Here is a 25,613-nt window from a genome sequence, read left to right on the forward strand (position 1 = left end):
TTCTCCTTGGCCGTCCTTTTGTTTCTAATGTATTTGTATAAACATTTTTTGTTATCTTTTGTGGCAGTGGCCAGCCTGAGTTCTAGCTGGGCTTTTGCCTCTCTAATCTGCACCCTGCATAACCTTATGACTTCCTTACAGTCCCTCCTGAGCTGCCTGCCCCTGCTTTCAAAAGTCAAGTCTCCTTTTTTCCCTGAGTTCCAGCCAAAGCTCTCTGTTCAGCCAGACCTGTTGTCTTCTCTGCTGGCTCGTCTTTGGGCACATGGGATCAGCCTGCTCCTGTGCCTTCAGGATTACCTCCTTGAAAAATATCCAGCCTTCATAGACCCCTTGGCTCTTCAGAACTACCTCCCAAGGGACTCTGTCAACCAGGCTCTTAAACAGGCCAAAGTCTGTACTTCAGAATTCCAAGGTAGCAGTTCTGCTGACCCCCCTCCTTACTTCTCTGAGAATTGAAAACTATTAATCTTGTGATTGGTATGCCCAAGATATCCCCCGACCACCACACCACCCATCAGTCCTTCCCTCTTTCTAAACAGCAGGTCCAGTGGGGCATCTCACCTGGCTGGCTCCCTGACCAGCTGTGTCAGGCAAATATCTTCCACATGCACCAGGAACCTCCTAGACTGTTTCCTTTCCGATGTGTTGTATTTCCAACAGACATCCAGTAAATTGAATTTCCCCTTGAGAACAAGGGCTAGCAATCGCAACAACTTCTTCCAGCTGAGTTTCATCTGCCTCTTCACCCTGTTTGGGTGGTCTACAAAAGACTCCCCAAGGATATCTGCCTTGTTGGCCCTCCCTCTGATTCTTACCCATAAACACTAAACCCTATTGTCACCATCATTAAGGTCCTGGCAGTCAAAACTCTCCCTGACATACAGAGCTACTCCACTGCCTCTGCTTCCTTGTCTATCTCTCCTGAAGAGTTTGTAGCCATCCATTGCAGCGCTCCAATCATGCGAGTTATCCCACCATGTTTCCATGATGGCACTATGTTGTAGTCTTCCTGCTGCATGATGGCTTCCAGCTCCTTCTGTTTGTTGTCCATACTTCAGATGTTGGCATAGATGCACTTCAGTTGTACTATGGATCTCACCTCAAACACTGCTGTGCCACTCGCAGGTTCATCTCTAACAAGCTTGGGTTTATTCCCTACCCTCTTCAAATCTAATTTAAAGTTCTCTCAATGAGCCCTGCTAACTCCTGACCTAAGGAATCAATTATTTTCAATTCTCTTCAGGTCATCTTTTTCTAAAAATACATTTTAGTCTACACATTTCAATGTTCCCAGTTAGGTGCCACATTGCTATTGATCCACACCATCTTCAGACACTGTGACAGCCAGCCTTCCTTGCAAAGCAAAAGGCTTGGTACTACCCTCCCAAAGCCTTGAGCCAACAGCAGCAGGAGCTGGGTTGTGCTATTAATATGACTAACATGAAACACCACTAATTCCAACTTTTCTTTAGCTGGTGAGGTAAGAGAAGTTTCCGAATTTTCAAACTGTCTACTACTGTTAGGCATCTACATTGAGTTACTGAACATTTCTGACTCCAGTGTCAGTTAACTGGAGCTGTGTGTTCTCAGATACCAGCTGCATTCTGAGGGAAACAAGGATACTGTGTAGTAGGGAGTATTGTATATAACTGCAAACAGTACATAAGGGAGTACAAAAAGCACAAATTTAGGAAAGATCTTAGTCTCCTAACATTATTTGGTTTCCTTAAATGGAAAGAAATGCTATAAAATTATTAATAAAGGCATTTGTATCTTGAAACAGGCAAAAATATTTAAAAATAGGAATGGTATCTTCTTTACTTAACACTGAATTTATATGTCATTCTGAGATACAGCACACTGTAAATTCTGTTATTGTCAGTAAATCAGAATATATCTCTAAATCTCCTGATACCATTCTCATGTACCCCAAACTGTAATATCCCATCAAACCACAAAATCAACGGGCTTACTGACTTTACTAATAAAGATACTAATCTTAAATTCCTGAAGATTTTTTTTTTGAAACTGAGAAAGTGAGGAAGTCAGTTCTGTGTGGTTTCTATTTTGACTATCATTCTGCAGTGTCTGTGCATTGGACATCTGAGCAACTAACTCTGGATCTTGAATTTCATGCTGGGAGCTAGGAATCAAAACTTTTTGTCAGCCTAATCTTTTATGACTTAGCCAAAAGAGATTTCTTTCCCCCGTTTCCACTATCAACGATTTTTGCCGTCTTGTTAAATTAAATTGGTTTATAGAAACCCCTGTCTGTGTATTTTGATAGTTCATGTTCATATTCCCCTGACACTGTATTCTGTGCAAAGCATTCTGCACTCTACAGTCAATATTTCTAGTTTTCCATTTATCCAGATGATTAAGTTTTTCAAAGTAGTTATGTACAACAGTTACAGAAAATTAAAATTATGTATTGTAGATGGCTGGTCTGATGAGCAAAACAAATAATGTCTCATGCATTTCAACATGACTGCTGAACAGACAAAAATATGTCTTCCACTCCTCTATCGATACCATAAAACATTTCTGTGAGACCTATAAACAGTCTGCTTAGGTTTTATGCGTATTTTTATGGTGTACTCATTATCTTAACAGAAACAACTTGGAAGAAATATGAATCTGACATTTGCAAACTTGTTTAAACACCAGTTTTGCACTGCTTTCATTCTATTTTCCCTTCCTTTTCAACCTGTACCAGGCCACAACTGAGCACTTTTGAAAAATCACACTTTGGAATTGTAAATGACACAGAAAGGTGTACAAAACTCAGGTTCTTCAGTTTGGTACGAAAAATTGCCCTTTTAAAGAAAACATTCATGTAATGAACTTTGCTCTCAATGTAAGTGAAGAACAAAAGTAACATTGGTACAAAGAATACATTAGTGAGCAATCAGAGGGATATCAGGGGAAAGGAATATATGAAAGCTAATGCATAAGTAATAAGCAATATTAATGTCCAAGCCCACAGGTAATAAAATCTACCAACTGTACAGGTAACTGTTACAGTTGAAAAAGTGTAAAATTGTATACACCCAACAGCACAAACATAACTGGAGGACAAGATTAGATGTCTCAGAAAATTTTACTCTATCAGTTTAGCTTACTAGGTAAATATACATATATATATATAAAAAACCTCAACATACATAAAATTTCCAAAAATAAAATGGAATGTCCTTATGAAACTATGGCCCTGCCTAAACTGAGATATATAGCATTATCAAAAATTTAGCTAGTTTAACAGGAAATCTATGTTATGGGTAGCTTGCACTCTGCAGTGAGAGTTTATGCTGCAAAAGGCATATAAGTATCAATAAAATGTTTACATACTGAAAGTTGTCCAGACAAGAACTGTGGAACATCCCTTAACATGCCAGGACTCATAGGAGAAGTCACTGAAATAGAAGGTCGGTCCATTTTTTGAGATTCAAATGAACTAGAACCTGTAATTATAAATAAAAATATTTTATAAATGGTGGCACATACGCATTTTTTACAACAGTCATTAAATAAAAAATGTAGAAATATAACCAAATATATAATAAAGTTGTCATAAATATAATGTTTTCATCTATTCAAAATTACCAAATAATCATACACAATCTTTTGGTGCCCAGATGCAATCAAAACCTTTTATTTATAGAATGAAAAATAGTTTATTCAGATATTTCTGACTGTAATTATGTCAGTAAGTTGAAGGCCCATAATTCCTAAACAGTAAATACTTTACTGTGGTCAGAGGAATACAGTTTTCTGATTTATTATCTTGTACAATCAGATTAATTTTTAATTATTTTTTTACAAAACATCAAGATGCATTTCATGGGTTTTGTGCATTTTGTCTCAAATCTACAAGGTCTGCAAACTGTCAAAGGACAAGTTTTGACATATAAAACAAAGAGTAAAAGTAAAGTAATTTTATAAATACAAAAGACAATCCACATCGCACAAAACATAAAATGGATTTTATTTTAAGACTTGGCTGATAAGTGAAAAATTATTGGAGCATTTTTTCGTATTATTATAATCAAGTTTATTCCACTGAATTTATTCATGGCTTCTATTATAAAAGAGTTCTAAAACAATGATAAAAAATAACTCCAGGCTGCAACTCATCTTATCAGATCTAAGCCAAAGAACAAGTTATTTTTCCCCATGTGAAATACTGGCTTAGCCAATTTAAGGAGTGCTGAATGGTTCTAATAAAGTAGAAGTATTCCAGTTTCAAAGAGGCTATCTCTCAGGTTGTAAATAAAGAACATTTTATCCCCATTATTAGTTTAGAACGTTCAACTGAAATGCAAGACAACAAACCAGGAAATTAAAAATTACTATTAATGTTCTTGTATATTAGTTAGAACCATGTTTTTCTTTTCAATCAAAAATAGCCTAAGTCTATAACCAAATGTCAAGCCCAAATTAAAATATCCTGACTTTTGATAGTTTATTATTAAACAAAGGTAGATAGATAATACAGTAAAATGACATATTGAGACAAATACGGACAAAGAGACAAGAGCTATACTGACTATAGGTGACATTTTTCAATCTATTTGTGCTTACATAAAAGAGAGAGAAGATTTTCCTACCCCACAATTGAAACTTACTGGACTCCAGCTGTGCATGTGTGCTGTCAGGTATTCTGGGTATGTCCCTGAAATCAGGAAAATTAAGACAGGCTGATCCTTTATCTAACAAACATATTCAAATTTCAGTTATACTATAACACTTCTCAAGCCATCATGGAATGCCTCACGAAAGACGTATGATCTGCTGGCTGTCTTCAGCCATCGGGAAAATGTATCTTGTATCCAGTGTAAATAATTTCAGTGGCAAATTGAAGCCTACAGAACAAGTGGTTTGGTGGATGCAGGAGAGAGGCTGCACAGTCACAGATGAAATAATTCAGTAAATAAATAATAATAAAAAAAGAACAATCTCAGAGTTAATGGTAGACTACAACTGTGAGCGGTAGACTTTATGATGACATTATGCATTAACTAAATGTATTGGACTCTCACTCAAACGTACTAGACTTCCAGCCCTAATATGGCCTGCACTATCCTTGATCCTAGATTTGGACAATCTTATCTTTTCTACGACCAAGTAAAATGTGCAAGTTCTTTTGGCAAAATCACATACTTGCATATACATGAGATTTTGCAACACTTGTATTAAATTGTGTATACAGCCATGTAATTTTAAAGCACTCAGTTGTAATGACTAAGTACCTCATTACGCCCACCCAGCCCCCAGAGGAACATATTCTTCCTATGAGGGGCAAACATTACTGTATGCTAATAAAAACTATCAATATGCTAATAAATAATTTTGGAGGTAGTTGAGCAAAACCAAGCAAGATGAAGACCTTCAGCTCTGAGTCACAGTAAGAGCAATATTTAAAATCATGATGTGTGTTTCAGTGCAGTTGGTTTCTTCAAGGTTGCACAGGGTGTCAGTGCCCAGGCGCTGGCAGTGGGGGCTACGGGGTAGGAGAGGATGGAGCTGCCCCGTGCCAGGCACAGACAATCCCAGCTGATTCCAGTCAACTCCAAACAGACCCACTGCAGGGCACAGCAGAGCCCATCAGCCAAGACGGTGGTGGCTCTGTGATAATGTATTTAAGAAAGGGCAAAAAAAAAAAAAGCTGTGCAGCAGCTGTGAGAGAGAAGAGTGAAGAAAAAAAATCATGAGAGAAACATCCCTGCAGAAACCAAGGTCAGAGGAGAAGGGAGAGGGGGGATGACAGCAACCCCCATTCCCCATGCCCCTGCAATACTTGGCGGAGGGGGGAGGTAGAAGAGCCAGAAACAAAAGAAGTGAATTTGAACCTAAGAAGAAGGGAGGTGAGGGGAAGGTGAGTTTAGTTTTGTTTTTATTTCTCAATATCCTGTTCCCTTACTGATTCCTAATAAATTAAATTAATCATCCCCAAGTCGAGCTTTTTTTGGCCATGATGCTCAAATGACATATTGAGACAAATACAGACAAAGTATTTGTCTATGATCACTCATGTCTGAGTGATGTCCCCACTCTTATCTTGACCCATGGGCTTTTCTTATTTCCTCCTTTTGTCCTGCTGAGGAGGAGAAGTGGGAGAGTGGCTGGGTGGGCATTTGGTGGCCAGCCAAGGTCAACCCACTGCAAAGGTATATGAAAAGGAAGAAGTTAAAAATGCTTTCAGCGAAAGCTAAAAATGTCTGATACAATGAAAAAAAAAAAAAAAAAAAAAAGAATCTGTACTATATATGTAAATAAAACGTCTCTAATTCCTTTTTGGAATTCTTTTTATAAACATTTTTCAAGACTCACTAGAAAGACTGCTTTACTAAACAGATTGAGGAATCTTTCCAAGTGACTTGATGCATAGTACTCAATAATTCAAATGAATCAGAAGGTGCCCAACTGCTCTAAGTGCCCACTGCAGACAAGGAAAAATCACTGTCCCTGTTGTTAGTAAGCAAAACTTGTCAGAAACTTACAAGGGCTATTGAAGAAGTTAATATTTAAGTTTACATATTTGATATATGTAGAATCTATAAAGGGATCCAATACTCACCTATTACTTTACTCTGAAATATACTCCTGAGCCTAACTTGTAATTTCAAAAAAAATTCAAACTCATTTCTATTGTATGAGTTTGAGAAGAAAACTTTGAAAACATGTATTATTGTGAACAGATGGAATATGAGTTTTCCATAGATAGCTGAAACAATAAATCTGAAAGCTTTGAACACTACCATTGATGCTCCTAAATCATACAGATCCCAGTATTTCATGGTAGCGTGAATGGTACATCTTACAAGGAACTCTCACTAAGATGAAACAAATGCAGGAGAAGAAGTAGTTATAGGCATCTATTTATATTTTAAGACATGTTCCACTGCAAGCAAATTTTATAGAGCAATTAATAAAACATAATTCATTATTTCTTCAAAATTCAAAACAGTAGTAACTATGAAAATAACATGCATTTTAAAAAAACTATTTCTGAGATGTAGAAAGCAGAAAATAGATAAGTTCTTGTGTATAAGAGACAGACATCTAACAGAGAATAGCAACATGGCCTTCAATTTTTATTTTAAGATGGAAAAAGGGATAAATTGCATGCCAAAATGGTATGATTATTTTTTTTTTTCTAAGGGACCTTTTCATTTAATCTTCCTTTATTAACTTTGCCTGTCATCTTCAGTTTTCATAGCAATCAGTCCATAATAAAATTAAGAAGAACTAACAATCGTGTTTACTGGAATCTGTTTTTGTATTCAGATATCAGAATGTGACAACTGGTTCTCTTTCTCAGCTAAGTTAATAGGTAGTAACTATTTGAAAATTTCTGGCATGAGTTGGTGTGTTATCATGAGACCATCATGACACTCTATAAGTAATAGGATATACCTCAGTGCAAAAGTGCAATCCTTCAAGTGGGCATCTATTATTCTAATTTAAATAATTATCAGGTCTGACATCTGGTAAATGTGAACATTTAATTATTTTAAATACATTGAAACTTTATTCTCTGGGGCAAAACACAGACCTATGGCATTACATTTCCTTGGGCAAGCATAAGGTATTAATTTCTATAGTTCATTTGATGATGACCTGAAATCTTCTAAACTAAGAAGATAATATGGTATTTCCCATCAGCTTAAATCTCAGGAAAAGCACTTCTGAAGTTATATTGTCAATATCAAAATCCAAAGAATTACATACATTTAACTAGTATCTAAAACCTTACCAACTTGCAGACAGTATTCATCAACAAGACTTCAGTTATAAACCCATTTAGATTAGTAACTGGAGTTTTGGAGGTGAAAACCCTCTTTTACATCTGCTGCAAAAAGACATGATGGATCAAATACACAGAACAACATTTTTAGCCCCGATCTGGCTTAGTTCTTCAGACTGTGGTGCTGAAGAAGGCATCTTAAGAGCCTAAATCACTTTCTTTAAGGAATTGCAGATGAGCTGCTTTAGCGAAAACAAGTGGAGCACATGGTAACGTAACAGAAGACATGATGATAAGAAAGGTAAACAACAAACAGTAAATATAAAAGCACAAGAAAGAGTACAGGAGGTCTTGCACAATGAAGAGAATGCAGAAAGAAAAAAATATTGAATATTTTCAAGACATGAGCAGTTTATTGAAACTTTTGCTACAAACTTCTGTCTGAGATTAACTATGGAAGATCTTACACCTGTATGGAATTAATTTGAAACCTCCTTTTCTGAGAGAATATTCTTCTAGTAATATAATTTGTCCCTTAGCATTACTAATACACCTACAACTCCCAAGTTATGCAAAGGTTTTTAAGGATAGGACAAATGGTACAGCCTTTACCCTAAAGGGGTTGCAAATTCAATATATGTGTAGGAGATAACATCTCATCTCACTGCAAAGATCGTTTTTGTTATTATCAAGTTTGTTTAAAATTGTCAAACCAAATTGTTTCTACACATTAAATTCCTGAAGTGTCAAACACATTAAGTTCCTATTATAGCTGAACTGATAACAACTTATCCTCACTGTAATTCCATCCTCAGATTATATGGTTCCACATATTTTTTGTAGTACTTCTTAATTTTAGTTATGTTACCCATGTTTTCTCATATAAAGGTCAGATGATTGTATGTATCTTATAAAAAATAAAGGGATAAATATACTTATTAATATATAATGATAGAATCATAGAACAGCTCAGGTTGGAGGGGCTCTTGAAAGACCACCTGGTCCAACCTCATATGGAAAAGGGAGTCTACAGGAGATTAGTTAACACCCTGTCCAGTTGTGTCATATACATAATAAGTTCTGTGGGGAGAAAGAGAAAGTTCTTAACAACTATAAGCAGATTCAAATTCAGTGATAAGCATCCCCCTCTTCACAGCCCTGGTATGATCAGCTATGGAACTTCCAATGGAGAAGTAAAAAAGGGATGGATGTGACTGTAGGCTGTAGGAACTTGGAAGAAAAAGAACCAATGAAGAAGGGGAAGTATTCACAGTCTAATATAACAAAGCAACTATTGCTATGCAAGAAAAAATTAAGTTGACATTGAGAAGTAGGTCTGAAAGTTAAGTAAACTAGCAATGTAAAGCACCAAAGAAAAAGCGCTACATAATACTAGCTAAACCTTTAGATATGTTCTGTATTAGACAACAAGCAGTAATTTAATAGATTTCATAGATGAAGATGATGAGAATGTCTATTTGAGATTTTCCAAAGCATATTGATTATGTCATTAGCATACGGTACTTTGTGTAAAATTCTACATTTCAGACTCTCAATAAATAGAGTTCATCATCAGCTCATAGACCAAATATTAATATATAATTTAATATATATATAATATAAAAATTGAAATTAAGAAACAAAATCAGGAGTCAAGAACTGCAACAATAAAGAGTATAACCACAGCTTCAATGCCGGTATAGGCTGGATCACCAGCTAAACAACCACAGAAGGGAACCTACTTTTGACAATATTATTAGACATTGCCTGGGACTCCATCAGAGAATACAGGATTTCAAACCAGCTTTTTTTACTTACTGGCCTAATCTATCAATCTAGCTATTCTTTGGTTTACAGACTTTTGCATACAGTTTTACTGTTTAAAATGTTTCTGAATCTGTTTGATATGCTTTGCCTTAAAAGTGAAATTTAGCAACATTTCAATCATGTTTAATACCAAAATTTCGGAAATTACTTACCCTATTGGTCTTGAAACAACAAGCTCCACTTGTGGCTCAGGTTTGGATTCTAAAATGATGTTATACACCTCCTCAAAGGTGGCTCCTTGTAGTAGCCTTCCATTCCATTCTAATACTTCATCACCTATAATTTCAATAATAACACTTTGCTTAGGAAGTCTGCTGTGGACTGGGCTTACAATGACAATTTAAGCCATTCTACTCTCAGTTTACTGAATTGTGAAACCTAGGTTGTAGAACAAGTTTAGAGTCCTTTATACAGGAAAATTCTGAGTATTAAAGCCTTTCTGCAGCACAGTTTCAAATACATAAAGTTCAGTGAAACAATGGTATCATCAGTAGGACCCCTACTGAATTAGATAGATACAGCTCTTACTTGTTTTGGCATCTGTGGCTTACAGAAATCCCAACATGCTCTTTAGAATATGCAGATCTTTAAAACAGCATAACTCATTAACTTACTGCTTTGAAGATCCATTTACTTCTACAAGTTTAGTATTTAAGGTCCAGATAGTTTTTATGTTAATAGATAATATTTCTTGTACATTCTCCAATCTAGCGATCCATGATTTGCATGTTGGGATAGAAGCTGTTTCTTAGCCAAGCTGGTTCTGTTCACACATTTGTAATAGATTGGATTGCTCTAAATATACACCACAAAACGACTGGGCAGAACATCAGTGAATATTATTTTGAGTATAAAAACATGAATAAAAATGTTAAAATATGATTTTGAACATTTCACAAAAGCAGTAACGTCAATAATCTAGTAACTGTCAGGTTGAATTCTGCAGTTGTTCATCACACATATTTAACATACTTTCACATCTAATTAGATCTCCTCACTTGTTATCACCTTCAGAAAAGCAACTCAGCTTATAGATCTGTAGTAGATACATACCTGGTCTAAGATGCCCCACTGTATCAGCTAAGCTTCCTTTTTTAACTTTGGTGATAAATGCGCAGAGTCGACCTGATTCAGTCATCTTTCCTCCTACTACCTGTTTCAAAGAGGAAGTATTTTCATAGAAAGAAAATTACTTTAAATGACTTAAATGTTCTGGCAACAGAAAGAATTCAGTTATTTCCTTTGTCTTCAGGTAGCCCAGGTAAGACAGATACACTTGAAAAAAACATCACAGAATTTTGGCTATGACAGATTACATTTGTACTTACTCTGGCTTTCGTGTAATTTAAACACAATGCCAATGCAAAATGCTAAAGCATTTAAACTTCAGCAAATATGTGTATAGTATGACACTGTATTATAAATTATGAGCCAAAAATTTAAGGTATTGCCGATAGAACTGCTTACTTTGATACCTTTTAACTGAAAACAGATACATTAGTGTAACAGAACTCATGATGTTCACACTAAGAGCTCAGTTAATCAAATTTACTCTGGCTGGGCACATCAGATGAAAATATTTCTCATGCTGAAGATTTCTCTACAGGAAACTTCAACAGGTTTGACCTTAATATTTATCTTTGAATCAGGCAATTCCCTTATCAGAGTCAGTTATAACTGCATATTCTTCAAATTCTTAAGGTTTCTTAACCATCTTCATATTTGGATTTAAAATTTGTGATACTAAATCCTATTTATGTTACTTTCAATAATGTAAATATTTGAAAATTCAGGTCAGAAATAACTACCGAGTTTCAGATGTTTATTGAGATTAAAAATAGTTATTCTTGAATCTAAACTATTTGTGAGTCTCAGTAAAGAGTTCATCTATATAGTAGATTTTAGAATTTTAAACATAGAAGTTCAGACAAAAAGTACTTCATAATGGCACTGTTAATCTATTCTCTTGCATTTTCTGACATGAAGACAGTAACACACATACCAAAAGCGATGTTCAACTGGCTTCTCCACTGACTTAAAAATATAATTTTTTTAAAATTAAATTTTTAATTTTTTAAATTAAAATATAATTATCAAATCATTAATAAATTAAAAAATTTGCAAAGCATGTTGGTATAAGTAACCACTCTGATTTAATCCCTATTTACAGTGTATGACTATACCTAATCTGCACACCCAAAGTCAGTGTCACACTCAGTATAGAACAGAGAATTAAACAAACTTAATTATTTCTCACAAGTATCCTGAAACAAAATAAATACAGGCTTCTTTCTTTTACTGTGTATAATTCATTCGTATTCTTGTACTAGTATTGCTGGAACTGCAAATAATATCACACAAAACTGAGATCAAGATATGGGCTGGAAATAGCTTCATAATGTGTTCAAAGAGTACTGCATCACGAAAAAGATGCAAACACATTACTTTGTGATAATATATAATAAATCGTAAATAATTTTGCATCTTGTGTATTTAAAATGTAGCAAAACAGACAATCAGAGGCAAAAAAAAAAAACAGAAACAGGCTCTTCTATTGGCAGACTCTGCTCTGGATTTAAATGTCTCATTAATTTCCAGATGTCCCCCTGATCTTCAAAAGAGATAATTTATTTTTCACATTTCTCCCCTCTTTCAGGGAACAGAAATTATACCATGGTGCAATGTTCAACACGGAAGCAAGCAGACAGGGTTTGGCTTGCCCAGCAAGGATGCAATTAGTACCTTGCAGAGCAGATATTCTCAGCAAACTTGTGAAAACATGTCTAGTCTTTCAGAAAAATACATTTTTTTGAGCTTGGACCCTATAAAATTACTCTTGGTAACTAAGATGTCTCTATATTGTAATTCTGAGAATGATAAGACATTATAGATATCAGTATGTATATTCTATATAATATGAAAATACTTTCATTTTAAAGGTAGCTAGTTTAACTGCCAGTTGTTAATTCCAAAATTATTCATTACCAACCTTCAATCCAAGCATTGCTCCTGAGTCTCTAGGCACACTTCCATCTTTTAGTCGTTTATTTAACAAAATCCGACCAATGAGACGGTCTCCATCTTTGGATGGTTGCCAAGTTACTGGATGCTATCATATGGTGTTAATGGAAAATACAGTGAATATGATTTTTAAAGAAAAATATTTCTGTAATACTTTTCATTTCCTGATATATTTTTTAAATGTCATGAAAGTATTATGATTACACTAATATTTAACATACTCAAATGACAGAAAACTGTGCTGGAAAAGATTCATTTGCATATATAGTCCATGACAATGTATGTCTAATATTTCCTAACAGTATCTGTTTTAATAAATCTAATTTGTAAATATCTAGAATAATCTTTGCATCTTGATTAGGTAGATATAGACAACTATACATAGCCATTTATACACACTGACAATCAGACCTGAGTACTGACAAAACCAACTGTAGAGGTCTAGTATAAGAGTAATACTGAAAAAAAGAAGATTAAATCAAAACAGAAAATTGATATAAGACATTTCTTCTTTTTCCACTATTCCAAATATGTCAGTTTTCTCTAACACTGATAATTTTTTCAGTGTTTTATTTTCTCTCAGTAGTAGTATATTAAAAATTATGGAATACATTAAAAGGTATAATCATTACTCTACTTCAATGTATTGTTTCTTTCTTGGAATAATTACTTCAGATACGAAGCATAGTTACAGCGAATGTTATTATTCCATTAATAAACATGGGCACAGTTATACTTGTATATTAGCATAATTAATAAAATTTAAACATTTTATTTTGTGTAATCATAGTACTTTTTCACAGAAAAACACTATTTCGTGCTCCATTTCATGCACAATTAACAGGCACAGACAAATCTGCTCCCATTACAACTAATAACTCTAAAAAGATTTATCATAATCTCCACCAAACAGAAGCAAAAACATAAAATACCAAAGCAGATGGCAAAGCCTTTAATTCTGCACGATACTGCACAAAAATGGCATGGCAACAAAACAAAAGAACAACCATGACAGTGAAAGGGAAAAAAGAAAAACAACTTTTCTGTGCAGAGAGACCCAATTTTCTCCCTTTTTCACCTGGGGTTTAAACTTAATTTAATTTCAGCCCCAGGAGTTTGAACATAGTAAATCAAATAAGCCAATCAGTAGAATCCTTATTGTTAATTACTTTATACTTGAAAGTAATACCATGACATGCTATTATGCAACCATAACGACATTCCTTTATGCCTCTCAATTTTTTTCTTAGGCTGCCAAACAGTAAAAGCTGCAAGCATGCAGAGACTTTTCATTTGTTTTTCTTTTCTGCACCTTAAGAAATGCTACATTGTCTCTAGAAACACCCTATCTTTTATTTTATGCACTATTTTAATGAGTGACAGAGAGCAAACAAAGACCAAATGAGCAGGTTAAAATGCAGGCTCCAGAATCTCAGTACCTTCTCGCTATGGCTATGTTCCTCGTTTAGAGTTGTGCTACTACACGTATCTACCCCAGAGTCTTTTATCTGAGGCTCAGACCATTCCAAGTCCTCTTCCAATGAGTGGCCACCAAAGCACACCATTTTCTTTTGCCTCTCGGTTAAGGTGTTAGAATCCGACAAAACTGCCTGCTCACTAGTTTTTCTTTTTCCCCTTTGACTGTACCCTAAAGGTGTGGGATAAAAAAAAAGGATACAAAAAAGAAAACATGCAAAGGTGTAAATAAATCAAAGGAAATGTGAAATGATAAAGGAAACTAAATGGTAAGGCTCCACATGTCTCACCAAAGACATTGGGGATGCCTCACTGCTATGCCAAGACGTATGGTCCAACCAGTTGTAATCCATGTCTCCTGCGAGAATCAGACAGACAAGATAGTGCAGTAAAGGAAAGGTGAAAGAAAGGACAGACAAAGATACAGTAAAATTGTAAAGACTTCTGATTATCCTATCTGATTCATAACCTCTGCCAGCAGGGCTTGCAAAGTGCTTCTAAGAAAAGCTAAGGCTCCAACAAGAGTACACAGAATATGAAATACAGTGAGGAAGGAGGTACGTTTGTGTGTATCTACGTGTGCATAAAATTATGTACGGTGTAAAGCATCATTGCTTTAGAGTTTTTTACTGTTCCTATAAAATTACTTAAAAGAAATTAAACAAAAAGGCAAGTTGTATTGTATTTGTAACAGAATTTTCAGAGAGGATAGCATTTGAATATGGAATGAGTTTTCATCATAATCTAAAGAAATAGTTTTCTCCATAATCTAAAGAAATAGTTTTCTCCATAATCTAAAGAAATAGTTTTCTCTTAAGGAATGTATTATATGTATAAACCAGTGTTTATTCTCATCACTTCAATAAAATACTTAAAACAATGGTAGTCTATATTCAGCTGTGCAGTAGATGATATTTTAAGGAAGGTTAAATGACAGATTGATAAGAAAAACAAACATAGAAACTATTTTTAGAATAAAAAGCATATTAACTTTGCTTGAAATGACCAGAGAAATGTCTACTGGTTAAATATCAGGGAAAATTCCAGTAAGTACCCCATAACTGGGAATAAATGCGCAAGGTTTTGATGAAATATATATATATATTTATAGAATCAGAATTTAACCTGAATGACAGGCACGTGGTAGGAAGAAAGGTTTAAAACCCCATTTTATAGAAAAGGTCTAAATGAATGCTGCTGTCCACACAACTGGAGAATGACTCACGTATTTTAATAAAGCATTCTCTTTTATGTGGGTACTTTAAATTTTAAAATATGCCCACACATTTTGCATTATTACATTTCTCTCTCTTTTTTCTCACCTCTGATACTATATGTTACATGAAAAATGTTTTGTTACTATGTGCTACATAATAATATTTTGATACTACTGTATGCAGAAAAACATATTGACTCTTCTATCAAATGTCATGACCATAAGAACACTAAACCAAAGTAGTTCTGCTCTTTTTACTACAGACCACAAATGACATTTTTCTATTTCCATTACTTGGATCCCACTTTGATATTACTCAACTTATTCCTCTGAAATTACATCAATAAGTTGGTGAAATCTTAACACTTGTCTAGAAAACATTAGAGGGAGGATGTGAAGGTACAGCCTCATAAAACTAACACACAAAAAGCTAATACATGCTTTAGAAAAGTAAAATATAGTCTCCTTAGAGGGATATTATGTACAATGAGAAATATGATCTTTTTTCACTTCTTTTCTCCTAATACTGCATATGCTAAATGGAACCTCCTTTCATTTTAAGGAGGGAAACATAAAAAATAACAAAGGATTTATTTTCTAAAAGACACTCTGAGCCTAGTCCCTTAGATTTTGAAGAAATATTGTAGCATATTAAATACCCTTTGACTTCATAAAAACGGTGGTAAAGGGACCTTATAGAACGATTTTGCAGCTTTAATACATTCATATTTTCTATGTAATAAATAGGCCTGCTGTAAATGTATTAACTCTGCTTCTTGATTCTTGAAAGGAAGTTAACGTTTTAAAATGGGAAAGTCACACCGAAACTGCTTTCTTATGACCCTTAATATCTTGACTATATTACAGAGAAAAGTGTGGCTATCCTGCTAAAGGGAAAAGAAATATTCTTCTGAAAGCTAATAACATTTTGCAAAAGGTACTTCTGCCATGGAATTTCCAGTGTTGTCTTACCTCTACATCCAAAGACATTGCTTCAGGGGAACTGAGTGAAATCATCGTGAGGTCATGAAGATCTAGCTTTTACTGCATAAATATAAGTTTAGAAATATCCAGAAGATAGCAAAAGTTCCAGTCTACATATTGCCTGTTTTACAAATCCTAGTTTTAAAATATATTTTAAACTGAGGAAAACTCATCTCATTACATTAATGACTTCTCAGCTCTAACTGCATGAACCAAAGGCCCAGGAGCCCATACTGCTTTTTCCCAGCAGTTTTTTCCTGTATCATCAATACAACTGCTGTAGCCAAAACCAAAGTCTAACTAAAAAAGTTGGAATTTGGTTCCCTATAATGTGGTACCTAATTCAAGGAGCAGAGCACTGAAATAAAATGAGCTTTATAAGCAGAACAATTAAACCTGATTATTCTCACTTATTCTAATTCCTATTTCCAAGAAATAGTATATTTTCATTGAAATTACTAAATTTAAATGTATATACCTACATTTAGGCATTAAGAATGTACCACTGCAGATTACTGGGTATTTTTTAGAGTTTTAAAATTCTCAGCAACAGTCTCAACTACCACTTATAATCCAAAAGAAGCTACCAGAAAGGAGTACAGGAGTATGGCTGTTACATCCTTGCTGTTTGATACTGTATGTAGCACTTCACCTGTACCTTATGAAACCCATCATGGCTTTGCCAGCTCTCCTGTTCCTGCCTTTCTCCATATTAGTTATGCAGTTTTGCGTGAGCTTGCTGAAAGAAAGGACTCCTATCAAACTGATCTTTCACTTGTGTGTCTGCATAGAAAATAACTTCTTAAAAACAGGAAAATAAGTTATTCAAAAGCTGAGTCCCCTGAGATGTACTGACCATATACCCATTCCCACTGTAAATGTGCATATACCTAGTCAGCAAAAACTGGTCCAATATTCACTTGCTACTTGCATGTCCACAATATGTGCATGTAGACGTACACTCAAAATCAGAAATTAAATTAGCTTGACAGTAACTGTACAGTACGGTGTGCTGTACATATATAAGTTCATCCTATAGGTGTTTATATGAGAACATGTTGTGGAGTGTTGGGCTCTAACAGCCTGGCATATGCACATCCACATTTGAAACATATACATTGACTTTCAGCTAGAGAAATTCTGGATATTTTTGTATATTTTTTAAATAGAGCTATCTAAAGTAGTAATGTACATACATTAATGCATGCAACAATATGTGATATCACATATTATTTAAGTTATTGAGAGTGATACCTCAATTTTTTTAAAAACTTCCCATTACACTGTAAAAATAAAATACATTGATTATGTTCCTACTATGGAACTTTCATTTTCTCTCTACTTTCAGGGGAAAAAAGGTCCCTTAAAATAAGCTTTTGTATCCTGTTAGAGAAATTTTACAGACAGCTCTCAAATTGAATCTAAAGACCACTAATTCTTCTACCCAGACTTTGGATATTTACTGTACAGATCTGTACAACTGAATTAATCAGCCTATGTTCCTTTCACAATCAATGAAGGGAAACAGAACTTTTTCATGTGTGGAACATTTGGCCTGTTTTAGATGTGTACTTCCAAGTGAGATAAATCCTACTTTTATCATATCCAAAATGTCTAATTTCTCCTCCACTGCTTATAGAGAGGTCTCTGTGACTCATTCAGATGGTTATCTTCTTTTCATCAGGAGGATCCTATACCCTAAATTACTATTTGCACAAAGCCCCAACTATTTGTTTATGAATCCAAGAAAATATCAAAATTATCACAGGAAGGCAAATCTACTGGATTGATTTTATACAATTAGAAATGCCAAATATTTCTTTCAATATGTCATGTGAACAGGGTATCATATATTCTCTTTTTCACTCTTCACCTTAGCAGTGGTAATGGAGACTAAAAGGATCTCTGGACCAGTTTCTGTGTTCGAGTCTTTAACCCGGGGGTCCTCAAACTACGGCCCGCGGGCCGGATACGGCCCCTCATGGTCCTCAATCTGGCCCCCAGTATTTACAGACCCCCCGCCCCCTGCCCCCGCCAGGGGTTGGGGGGGGGGGGGAACCAAGCAGCCGCAGATGACTGCCTGCCACTGCATCTGAACGCCGGCCCCCTGGTTAAAAAGTTTGAGGAACCCTGGTTTAAAGTAGGTCCCAGGCTCATCTGCTCATGTAACTGATTTCTGCTTACTAAAAAGGTTTCCAGGAGTCCTCTCACCCATGCATTGCTATATGGCATCCAAGATTAGACACATCTAGCCCAGCATACCTAAGGCACTGGCACATAGACATTGCATACGTTCTAAAAGATCCAGTTATTTTGCAGCAACAGTATATTCTTTACCACACGGTAAGCCCTGAACCTAAACCTGCATGGAGGAACACATGCAAAGTTGAGCTTGTTGCCTGATCAAAGTGCTCCCACTTCTTGCTCTACTATTTTCCCTTCTCCTTTTCAGTCAAGATATAGAAAGCTGACTTTCTTTTTAGTTTGTGTCTCACAGTAAATGCCAATTATTCTAAAATTAAAATTATAATATAAGCAACAACTCCATCCAAAGACTGGTTTGTTCATATCTGTGTTCTTTTTTCCATTAAAATATGTAGATATATGTTTCAAAAAAAATTGCCATAGAGGTCAGAAATGCTAAAACCCTTGTAGATCATCTAGATTTTGCCCTTACAACTGCATCAAGTCAACTAAATGACAGGCCTAAATACTATAGAAGTTTATAAAATACAATGAAACTTATTAATAAAATATTTTACCTTATAAAGATATACTCAGGATGACTGTCTGGAAGCACTGTAGAATATTACATTTCTATGAGAGATGTATTGCTTCGTACACCCACATTTTTTTAGGTACAATGAATGACTTGAGAAAAATCACTGGACATAAATTTTTCAGTGCAGGTTCTATAAATATTAAAATGTTAACTGGGTAAACGACCTGTGAAATCTTGTAAAATTAAAAGTAATACATACAAGATGTAGTTCTTTGTTTCCCTACAAGAAAAATTGTTAAACCATAGTCTTTCTATGACAAAGACACTTTAAGGTGTGCAGCAGGAATGACTCAGGAAAAAATGTCACCTCATTGATAAATTATATAAGCTATAATATCGAAGCCATCTTTCATGGAAAAAAGGAAGTAACATATTACTAAGCAAGACAATCTTAGCTAATGTAATTATAACAGCATTCAAATGCCTCGAGTTCAGGAGTGCAGCTGGATTCAAGAAAGGACATATGTGAGGTCTGCTCTTATTAATGTCAGTGAGCTCTCTGTGTATATGGAAAGCATGCATGGACAAATCAGGTTGGGAGAAAAATCACATCAGTGACCAAGACTTTCTGTACAAATGGTGTTAAGTGGAAACATTTGTAATGTAATGTAAACTACATGCTTAGCACATTTTCTTTAGCCGAAACCAAATAGGGAGAGGAAAAGATTTTCTTCTCCACCCAGGAATCCACAGGAACAGGAACTTCCCACAGCAATGGGAACCTTGAATGACAGCATATATTTGAAAGACTTCCAGTCAATTTCCATTCCCTTTATATTTTAATGTTTAATTATGTATTTTTTGCTACTTAGAACAGCTTTCCTGCCCAGAAATGCTGTAACTAAGTATCTTTTAAAAGGTATTAAGGGATTTTAATCTAACCTACACAGTATGTGTCTACCCTTTCTTGAGTATTGTCCAAGTACACAGTCAAGTCCAAAACCCTTTATCTTCCAAACAGTCTAGACATAAGATGCTCAGTTTAATTGGCTATTCTACACATAGTCATTCAGGATGCTCTAAGGTGTCCAAAACCGTCACATAGGATACATGGATGATTTGCTTCCTTTCTATCTAAACCAGGACCTATCTGAACTGTAAAGTTCTTCCCTTAGTAAATTAAAAACATCACCTTGCTTTGAACCAAGTAAAACAAAAATGTTTCCTCAAATTCAAATCTCATTGCCAAAAAGGTCAGGTCAGGTCATATATAGCTTCATGTTCTTCAAACTGATAAGTCTACCTGACTATATACTGCAGTGCTGAATACATACTAGATACTGATTGCATGACCCAGTAGTTGTGTTTATGTGTCATTACTCAAAACTACAAACAACTTATCTATGCAACTGAATGAGTACATTTCCCCTCCAAGCTGACTTTCAGCATAAGGGTATGTGAGCAGAGCACATCCCATGTCACTTGAACCTCCTCTTAACTGCAAGGCTTCCAGTGAAGCCCTATACCAGCTCTGGAGAGAAGTGGCAAGTGGACTACAGATGATGAAGAACTTTACATTAAGCAGGTTACTTTCTTTGTTTGCAACACTATCCATCTAGATTGCCACACAGTGGGTGACTCCAAAGAGGAGCTACACAGCCAGAATTGCCTGGAGGTGATTATATGAGTGCTTAAACAATTGTTTTGTCAGCTCTGGACACTTCAGGGACATGCTAGCATTTGGTACAGGAACAAATGCAAAGTTGCCTGGCACTTGTAAAGCACAGAAATATTTTTCAGCATCACTAATGCAGTCTGAGCACTGATGACAAATGGAAGCTTCTTTTTGCAGGTCTTACAACAGGATCTGAAACTTCCTACCATACGTTTCAACATTTCTTGTTTAGAAATAATTATTCCTCTGAATTTGTCAGCTTTTGACATGCAACAGCCCAGGAAAATGTCTGAAGGATCCGGTCCTAACAAAACAAAAAGAGAAAAGCTGTTCTTCATGTAAAGGATATGAAGTACAGCCTTGACTTCTAATATATGAAAGACAGAGAAATGCAGTAATTAGGTGAAAAATGTAACATCTTCATTAGTGATAAGGAAACTGTAGACCACACTGATGTTTGCATTTAGCCCTGACTATGTAAATCTGTGACCCCTGTGCTAAGTGCTACACTTAAAGGCCTCAAGAGACTAATTGCTAGGAGCTGGGAAGTCTCAAAGCAATCATATAAATCAGGGGTCCTCAACTACGGCCCGTGGGCTGGATATGGCCCCCAGGGTCCTCAATCCGGCCCCCGGTATTTACAGAACCCCCCTGCCCCCCTCTGCTGAGGGTTGGGGGGGAAACCAAGCAGCCGCAGATGACTGCCTGCCACTGCATCCGCGCGCCAGCCCCCTGTTTAAAAAGTTTGAGGACGCCTGATATAAATGAATGCAAAAGATCTAGGAGATCTTTTATCAGATCTTCTATAAAGCAGGCCTTGACCTACTCGTGAGATTCAACACTGCAGATCTTAAAAGAAGTCAAAGATGAAGTAGCAAAATCACACTTCTGCACAGGAACTTGACAGTCATCAGCACTATGAAAATTACTATGCACAATTCAGCAGAGATTTCTGATTTGGAGCTTAGAATACTAGCAGATGTTGTAAAGTGTCCCTCACCTGAAAAGTAGAGACACCCAGACTTCATCTCAGGTAGTTTTAAATTTCTATATCTAAACCAGTTACTCTTGGCTCCATTCATCTGACATATTTTATACATCCACTTTAAGGCTGACATGAATTGTACTCAAAAAATATCTAGTTTTCTTCAATCACTATAAAAGAAATCAAGATGATTAGCTTGCATGTAGATGCCTAGTTTGTGGATGTCTACATTTAGTCAGATGGAATCCCAGTTCCGATATATGGATCTGCAGTTTTACAGGATTGCTACATGTGATGAAGGGTATAAGAGTGATTTTGTGTGACCTTGCATAACTGCCCTTGTTGATGGTGAACATCCATGAACACTGGAAGTTCTTATGGCTGAGAAAGAAAAACATAAAAGAGAAGCTACACAGCTGGAAGACTCTAAACAGTTGATTGCTGCATCCCACAAGGCAGGTGAGAGAATTAACTGGGGGACGAGGGAGAACACATAATGATGCATACGCATGTGGCAAAAATTATGACATGGAGAACATGTGGGCACTGACTAGAGATACTGCCACCAAAGAAACTTCTCTGGTCTACATGGGTCAGTCATTAAGAATTTAAAAACCTCTTGGGGTTTTGGCAGGGTTTGGTTGTTGGGGGTATTTAAAGTGATGCTGTTTAGGGGACGATATTATTAAAATTGAAGACCCTGATTTACCTTCAAAACATATGTAGCCTTGTTTTCAACCATTACTAATACTGCTCAACAGAAAGGATATTACTTTCAGCAGAAAGGATTACCTAATGTAAAGGGTCAAAGGGTTTCAGCATGACCATTTTGTTCTGCCTCTTTCTGAAACTGAGACTTAGCATGACTGTTGATAGAAGATTTACTGGAAGTATTTTCCCAAGTATGTTTTGCTGGAAGGATTTAAATTACAGGAAAGACTTTCTTCAAAATTACATTTCCTAAAACAAAATTAGGCTTACTCTATTAGTCAAATATATTTTGATAAATGTCTTCCCTTGGAATAAATTGAGAGAAAGCATATCAATATGGCAAATACATTTGTATGAAATATTGCCTACTTCCTGTAGAAAGCTACTGCATATTAAAACCAGAGGGCTAGAGCTAAAAAAAAAAAAAAATAAAAGAAAAAGAGAGAAAGAAATACCGTAATTTCTAAATGGAAGTCCACACTCACCAGACTCCCATGGAAGATACGCTCCCAGTCACAGCACAGTGCATGTACTAGATGACCTCATAGACTTACAGCCACGCCTCTCATATGACACCTGAAGTGTGACCCTATATGTCACACCATGGCCACGCTCATGTGATCCAGTACACAAACTCACACTCTGGGTCACCAAGAAAATGGACTGGTACTGTTAAGAAGCCATGGGAAACACCCAGACATTGTATACTGGGGACCCAGTCCACCACTGCCAGTTGATATCTTATGAAGTTTCTCGGATTTGCACACCTTTGTCATATGTTCCCTACTACTCTATTTCTAGTAAGATCAGGGAACATTGGAAGTAATTAAGCATGATATCCTATGGAATACTCTCTTGTGTGATTTTCTTCAAGACTGTTTTAGAAAAATGTTTACCCCAAATTACACTTTTGACCCTACTTCTGGTGTTTTCACTTTTCCATTTCTCCTTCTCTTCTCTCTATAGGAAGTTTTGAGCCTATGCTTGGAAAATGAAATTCCTTCAGCAGAATACAAAGAAAAACACATTTGGGAAAGCTTAGATAAGACAATATTTCTGGATCGTGCCCAGTAGTAAATAATCAAAAACAATTTACTGCATTATTGTTATTATTCTAATAGCTTAAATTTTTAGTCCTTTCTTAAAGGATATGCCTTTTTCTTCCATATTCAGATCCACAGAGACCATACGTATGTTCATGGGCTGACCTGACACATCTTCCTTGCTTATCTGCCATTACTACACATCCCTCCACCCTAGAGCTCCAACTGACAGCTTCACTGCAAGTTCCTTACCATCTCAGGCTTGGAACCAATATCAGCAATACCAGCTTGCCTGCACATGAATAAGAGAGGTATTTAAAGAGGAAACAAGCACTATTAGTAACTCAAGGGAGAACAAAACCTATTAATACCATTAAGGAATCCCATACCTGGCCCTTGTTTCAGTAGTTCATTCTGTAGCTCTGTGATGATATTTCCACTAACTAAAAGTAGGTAGCCTAGTTAGGTGTGCTGAACGAGCCTACCTCTCTTCACAGACTAGTCTACTGAAAGTTAACACACTCTTGGATATAACCCACATAGGAATTAACTGTCATCTGGAAAGTGAGGAAAAAAAAACTATGTTTCCCAAATCAGAAAAATGAGTCACCTTGCAAAACAACTGCTTAAGGAAGCACAGTTCTGTTGTACAAGCACAGAAGATCCAATGGTTCTGGGCTGTCGTGGAGCTGCTGCACAGCTGGGCACCAATCTGCACAACAAATCCCTTCCTCAGACTGTGAAAACAGTCCAGGCAAATTCAACTGTCTTGCTGCCAACAGCAAGGCGACAGTAAAACCTGACAAGCCAGTTGGAAATGAGCCTTATAGCACCCTGGAAGAGAACCCAGATCATAATTGGAGCACTATGAAAAATTGTGAGAAACAGCTGCAATGTTTAAGAAACAGGTTTAGGTCTTGTGTGCTCATTATACCTATTTCCATTAGATTTTTCTTATCGTTACCACACTATTTACATTTGCCAAAGGACACTTGGTTAAACTGAAGAAATAAGTAGCTTGAGGAAAACTCTATTTAGGATTAGTAGACATATTTACTTATGCAGTTCATTTTGTGCTGACTTATATTCAGCTTTCCAAACAGATATATACTCTTTTTACATCCTGAAGTTGTGACTGGCAAAAAGACTGTCAGAGTAGCTCCAACAAGGCTGCCTGGCATCTGGAAGTCTCAGGGGCATAGGATTTACTGCACATGCACTGAATCCTAAACATGAACCTATTTCTATTTGGGCATCTTGGACAGACATATTAGCTCTCTACCTTTGAGAGGCAATGATTAACCAGGGGCATTTTAACTCCTTTTAGAAATGGGCATCTGCTGACAGGGAGTCTATATCAACGTTTTCTTCAAATAATACATTCAAGGCTACTAGAAGAACTAAAGCCAATACAAAAAATAAAAATATATATTTATTTTCTCAACAGGTATACATATGCATAGATCCTTCTAATACTTATTAGTGAAAAAAAATGCTGAAAACCTAACCTCTTATGTTGTGTACTTATTTACGTTCCAACTTTAGAAAGAAAAAAAAACAAACACAGGAAAACCAAACCCATATATTGCATACTTATTTACTTTCAAGCCTTAGTGCTTTGATGTCAACACTAATTATTACAGAAAATAGAAAATAACCCTAAGCTACTTTGAATCAGTATATCTTAATTACTAAGTAAGCCTGAAATTTACCAAGTGAAGACAAGAGGAAATGATGAAAGACAGCAAGGGAATGGATTCTTTATGAGATGTGATGTCAAATTCACAACAAGAACACAAACGTGGTGTGTCAGTTGTACTCATGACAGAGCTATATTAATTTCATCAAGAGAACAATCAAACATAAGTAAAGCTGAAATAGTGAACATGTCAGGAGAGAAACAAAAGTCTTCTTATCTTAGTTTTAAAGAAACATAAATATATTAATACGTAATAGTCTTCTATATTTTTATCCCCAAAGTCATATAGAGATAATCCTAATGAGAGGAGACACTAGTAACATAGAGATGCCTCCTATCATAGGCACATCATTATCTAGAATCAATTTCCATCATCAGCGCAACAGCCACCCACATATTATGACTGAGGATCAGCCAGTTGTTTCATTGATCACATCTTATTCCTTTCTCTCCACTACTTCCAGTCAGGGTCACTAACATCTTGCTACCAAAAAGTGATATTAAGAA

General features: G+C 35.8%; 1 protein-coding gene across 41 annotated transcripts in view; it reads right to left on the minus strand.

The window, feature by feature from the left end:
* Positions 1-25,613, minus strand: part of RIMS2 (regulating synaptic membrane exocytosis 2) — a 511,335-nt gene that overhangs the window by 223,110 nt on the left and 262,612 nt on the right. For 38 of the 41 annotated variants that reach the window (XM_080377968.1, XM_080377979.1, XM_080377978.1 and 35 more), the window contains 6 exons: positions 14,035-14,243; positions 12,564-12,683; positions 10,628-10,727; positions 9,727-9,850; positions 4,626-4,672; positions 3,349-3,461 (listed from right to left, as the gene is read on the minus strand). In XM_080377968.1, the coding sequence (XP_080234094.1) occupies positions 3,349-3,461; positions 4,626-4,672; positions 9,727-9,850; positions 10,628-10,727; positions 12,564-12,683; positions 14,035-14,243 (713 nt within the window). Of the gene's footprint in view, positions 1-3,348; positions 3,462-4,625; positions 4,673-9,726; positions 9,851-10,627; positions 10,728-12,563; positions 12,684-14,034; positions 14,244-14,361; positions 14,430-25,613 lie in introns of all 41 variants that reach the window. The other 3 variants (XM_080377985.1, XM_080377980.1, XM_080377999.1) reach the window with 1 other exon arrangement.

Source organism: Falco punctatus (genome assembly GCF_963210335.1).
Source record: "Falco punctatus genome assembly, chromosome: 3".
NCBI lineage: Eukaryota > Metazoa > Chordata > Aves > Falconiformes > Falconidae > Falco > Falco punctatus.